This window comes from Limanda limanda, chromosome 14 (genome assembly GCF_963576545.1).
Source record: "Limanda limanda chromosome 14, fLimLim1.1, whole genome shotgun sequence".
Lineage (NCBI taxonomy): Eukaryota > Metazoa > Chordata > Actinopteri > Pleuronectiformes > Pleuronectidae > Limanda > Limanda limanda.
In genome coordinates, this window is record NC_083649.1 from 25867081 (window position 1) to 25872390 (window position 5310).

Below are 5310 nucleotides of genomic sequence, written 5' to 3' on the forward strand. Positions count from 1 at the left end.
AAGGGTTTCAAGTTTATTAACAATACAGTGACATACAAAACTCTGAACGACTCACTGCGCCATGCAGCAAACTACAAGCTGTTCCGAAGCTGTGTCAAATGATCCAATAATGTGATCCCAGAACTCAATTTTATGTTTAAATTACACTCTTAAGCTTTTTGTGACTTGTGCTATAAGAGGGTTACTTTCTTAGAATACTCTCCAGGAAGTAGCACCTGAGGTGAGGGAATGTTTAGTCGACCTCCTCAATGGTAGGTCCAGATGATCCGGCGCCAGGAGAAGCACCACCAGCACCACCAGCTCCACCGAAGCCACCAGGCATGCCTTCTGGCATACCACCTGGCATGCCACCGGCACTCTGGTACAGCTTAGTGATGATGGGGTTGCACACCTTCTCCAGATCCTTCTGTTGATGCTCATATTCATCCCTTTCGGCAGTCTGCAAAACAAGGACTTTCAGTATTCTGACAAATGATATAATTAAAAAAGAAAAGCAGATTATTTACCTGGTTCTTCTCAAGCCAGCTGATGACCTCGTTGCACTTGTCCAAGATCTTCTGCTTATCTTCCTCACTGATCTTGCCAGCGAGATTCTCATCCTCCACAGTTGACTTCATGTTGAAAGCATATGACTCCACTCCATTCTTAGCAGACACCTTGTCACGCTGGACATCATCCTCCGACTTGTACTTCTCAGCCTCCTGGACCATGCGTTCAATGTCCTGTTTGCTGAGACGACCTGTTATCAAATAGGTCAGATTAGCATTTCATCATCTGATGTTGGGATAACCCTGCAGCTTTTGGTGTGGAGCAGCATTAAATACCCTTGTCATTGGTGATAGTGATCTTGGTCTCCTTTCCAGTGCTCTTGTCAGCAGCAGAGACATTCATGATGCCGTTGGCATCAATATCAAATGTCACCTCGATCTGGGGAACACCACGGGGAGCAGAGGGCATGCCTGTCAGCTCAAACTTGCCCAGCAGGTTGTTGTCTCTGGTCATGGCACGCTCACCCTCATTAACCTGTTAAAGTGTGTTAGCAGACTATGTTAAAACAATGTTGGTCTACGGTTTTTTCAACTTCATTAAGCTCAAACACTCATTGAAACAGATGTGCTTACCTGGATGAGCACACCAGACTGGTTGTCAGAGTAGGTGGTAAAGGTCTGGGTCTGCTTAGTAGGAATGGTGGTGTTACGTTTGATCAAGACAGTCATCACGCCTCCAACAGTCTCAATGCCCAGGGACAGAGGGGTGACATCCAGAAGCAACAGGTCCTGCACATTCTCAGACTTGTCACCAGACAGGATGGCAGCCTGGACAGCTGTAAAGACAAAACATTAGTTTAACAATCAGAATGAGATACTAAGCTCGACACATAGGTAGATAATGAGTGTCCATGAACGTCAGCTGCTAAAAATGTATGGATATCAGTCCAAGTCCAAAAAACTAAGTGGTGTATCAATAGTCTGAATACACTTACCAGCTCCATAGGCCACAGCTTCATCGGGATTGATACTCTTGTTGAGCTCTTTTCCATTGAAGAAATCCTGGAGCAGCTTCTGGATCTTGGGGATACGGGTGGAGCCACCGACCAGAACAATGTCATGGATCTTTCCTTTATCCATCTTGGCGTCACGAAGAGACTTCTCCACAGGGTCCAGTGTGCCACGGAAGAGGTCAGCATTGAGCTCCTCAAAGCGAGCCCTGGTGATGGAGGTGTAGAAGTCAACTCCCTCATACAGGGAGTCGATTTCGATGCTGGCCTGGGTGCTGGAAGACAATGTGCGCTTTGCCCTCTCACAAGCGGTGCGCAGACGACGGACAGCTCTCTTGTTGTCGCTGATGTCTTTCTTGAACTTGCGCTTGAACTCAGCGATGAAGTGGTTGACCATGCGGTTGTCGAAATCTTCCCCACCAAGATGTGTATCTCCAGCGGTGGACTTGACCTCAAAGATGCCATCCTCAATGGTCAAGATGGACACGTCGAAGGTGCCACCGCCAAGATCGAAGATGAGAACGTTCCTTTCTGACCCAACCTGGAAAGGAATGAAAATTACCAACTCTATTCAACTACCAAAAACGAGTTGTTTTTATTTCAAAACCATCAATAATATATAAGTAATATATATTTTAAAGGTTAATATACCTTCTTGTCCAAACCATATGCGATAGCAGCAGCAGTTGGTTCATTGATGATACGCAAAACGTTGAGGCCAGAGATAGTGCCTGCATCCTTAGTTGCCTGGCGCTGGGAGTCATTGAAGTAGGCGGGCACTGTGACTACAGCGTTGTAGACAGTCTGAAAGAAATAAAAACATTAGAATTCCACAGCATAAAAGTATAGTAGCTTTGTTTTCAAAAATGTACTGGTTACGTACCTTTCCGAGGTAGGCTTCAGCAATCTCCTTCATCTTGGTCAGCACCATGGAAGAGATCTCCTCTGGGTAGAAGGACTTTGACTCACCCTTGTACTCAACTTCTATTTTTGGGCGAGTGCTGTCATTGATGACATTGAATGGCCAGTGCTTCATATCTGATTGTACAACTGCGTCATCAAACTTTCGGCCAATCAGCCTTTTGGAATCTGCAAATATAAATAGTTTTCTTTTTTAATTCGAAAACAGATTTGGGACAATGTGGACTGTTATTACAGAAGCCCACTCAGACATCAAAGGAAGGATTTGAGCCATATCCGGTCTTTCGACCTCTGGCGGAAACTTTGAATGGCGGGAAAATCATCCTAACAGTGAGGTGCTCTTTAACAAGTAACAGGCCTTCTAGTAACAATAGAGGTGCCAGTCATGATTTTAACTCTTACCAAACACTGTGTTGGTGGGGTTCATTGCAACCTGATTTTTGGCTGCATCTCCAATCAGCCTCTCGGAATCTGTGAAGGCCACATAGCTGGGTGTGGTCCTGTTGCCCTGGTCATTGGCAATGATCTCCACTTTTCCATGCTGGAACACACCAACACAGGAGTAGGTGGTCCCGAGATCGATACCAACCGCTGGTCCCTTAGACATGATTCCTGACAAGAAAGTTGATATGTCAGAACCATGGATTACAACAAAAAAATGGTGTACTCGTGCTGGAAACCTCATAGACAGAAGACAAGAGATTCAAATGAACAACAGAAACCATAACTACGTGTGCAACACCGGAGATTAGGGCTTAGTTATTTTGTTACCTTTTGCTCTGCTTAACAGTGGAAGATAAGTTGTAGCTACCCGTGAGTTAGCTTAGCATCCTGTTTCACCAAACAAACTGTAAACTGGACCTGGTTCTAAGCTCAGAAAATGCATACTGCGTGTATTGTGTCTGTTAAGACCGTGCTAAATGATCATTTTAACGGTGCTTTCAAGAAGTAAAGTAAATGAATCAGTTTAAATACCCACCTTGTTTCTTCTGTCAGTCAGTAAGGGCAAGCTCAAATCGTGGCAGCTGAGGTCGTAGAGGCACTTCTGGCAGTTTATGTAAAGTCAGTGTGGCAACAAAGGCAAGTGCCTCTGATGCCACATTGACTTTGTTGCCTTTGAGGCAGCTGCCATTGATTCCACATTGTTTAAAGGCAGAGATTGGATATCATAGGCATTATCAAAGGACTCTTAGTTAAATAACATTCATAAGAACATTTAAAATTAACTTATTGTTTCTCCTTCAACTTCAATATATTTTGTATGAGTTGGGAACTTCTATGGCGTAAAACCATCGGTGCATATACTAGACAAATGAAAAACGTTCACAAGGCACAAACATAAATTGGCTAATGATACTTTTTAATTGCTTCTCACCATCATTATTTCAGACGCAGGAGTAATTTCGGAGCAAATTTCAGTCTGGTGACCTGGACAAATTATGCCTGGATAAAGGTTGGCTTCAGAATCTGGTTACATTACCGTGGCAGTCTTGACATGATTTGCCGTGAGACTGTTCTGTGGATCAGAAAGTACAACTGACTTAGTATTTGAAATATAAAACAGTAAACAATATAGGCTATCACAGCATGACCTGCAAGACCTGGGGTCTCATTTATAAAAGAGTGCGTAGGATTCATACTAAAAGTGTACGTACGTACAAAAGCCGGAAATGGCTTACGCAAAAGAAAATTCCGATTTATAAAACCGTGCGCACGCTCACCTAAACGCAATGTTCACCGCCCACCTGGAAACGTTCGTACGTGGATCTGCCTCCAAAGCCGCCCTCCACACGCCCACTTTCAACCATAAAAGATCAATGCAAAGCACGGCGTGAATATTAAATAATGCTTCTGACCAATGGGTTTCCACCGTGATCAAGGGATGTGAAGAGGAAGTGAAACTTTCTGAGACTGACACTGAGGTGTTTGTTAGCAGTGTTGCCACAGTTACTTTGAAAAAGTAACTTAGTTACTTTACAGACTACTTGATTTTAAAAGTAGTTTAGTTACTTTACAGACTACTTGATTTTAAAAGTAACTAAGTTAGATTACTAGTTACTTTCTTAGTTACATTCCGCAGCTGCCGACAACACCCCCGCCGGCTCAACATAAAAATGACAACCGGTTTTGCCAACAGTCACTTTATTAGTGGATTTTTAACAGTAATGTACACAACAACAATGTACAATGTAACTTAAAAACTAATTCTTGAAAAAATACATGTTTTTATAAAAACAAAAGTCTTCCTTGAATTAACTTAACTTAAATGCTTCTTTTCTTTATAAAACAATAAAAAATGTAATAAAGACAGTCTTTCTTGACTTCACTTGACATAAATACTTGTTTTTCTAAAATAAAATTAAGACAGTCTTTCTTGACCTGACATATTTAACTGTTAACACTGTAATGGCAAAACTTACTATTTATACATTGGTTATAAATGTAACTATTAAATTCTTTTCAACATGTTTTATGAACATTGTACCTGTTGTTCACAGCATTAGAGAAGCAAGGAGTGGTTTTACAAAACAAGAGTATAAAACCACATGTAGGCTGATATCATGTATAAATGTGTAACTTTGGACTAATCTTATGTTGTTATCGCATGTAATGAGTGAAACAGTGGAGTGGGCAGTGTTGCCAACTTGGCAACTTTGTCGCTAAATCTGGCGACTTTCCAAAGCCTCATGGCGACTTTTTTTGTCAAAAGCTACTAGCGACAAATCTAGCGACTTTTTCTGGTGTTATTGGAGACTTTCTGGAGTTTTGGAGACTGACGTGAAAGCACGTATCGTTCTGCAGTTACTGTCCTCAACGAGCAGCGGGTGCTGCCGTAAGCCCCTCCACCGTCCCAGAGCACTCACAGGCGGTCAGTCTCCCAGTAGCCTTGC

At 42.6% G+C, this 5310-nt stretch overlaps 1 protein-coding gene across 1 annotated transcript; it reads right to left on the reverse strand.

Moving 5' to 3' along the window:
• Positions 1 to 3026, reverse strand: LOC133019935 (heat shock cognate 71 kDa protein-like). The gene is made up of 8 exons (XM_061086527.1): positions 2822 to 3026; positions 2382 to 2587; positions 2150 to 2302; positions 1484 to 2039; positions 1122 to 1324; positions 825 to 1023; positions 507 to 739; positions 1 to 439 (listed from the first exon to the last, which is right to left on the reverse strand). Exons 1-8 carry the CDS (start codon positions 3024 to 3026, stop codon positions 233 to 235), a joined length of 1962 nt encoding a protein of 653 aa, XP_060942510.1. The 3' UTR covers positions 1 to 232.
• Between the last annotated feature and the right edge of the window lie 2284 nt (positions 3027 to 5310).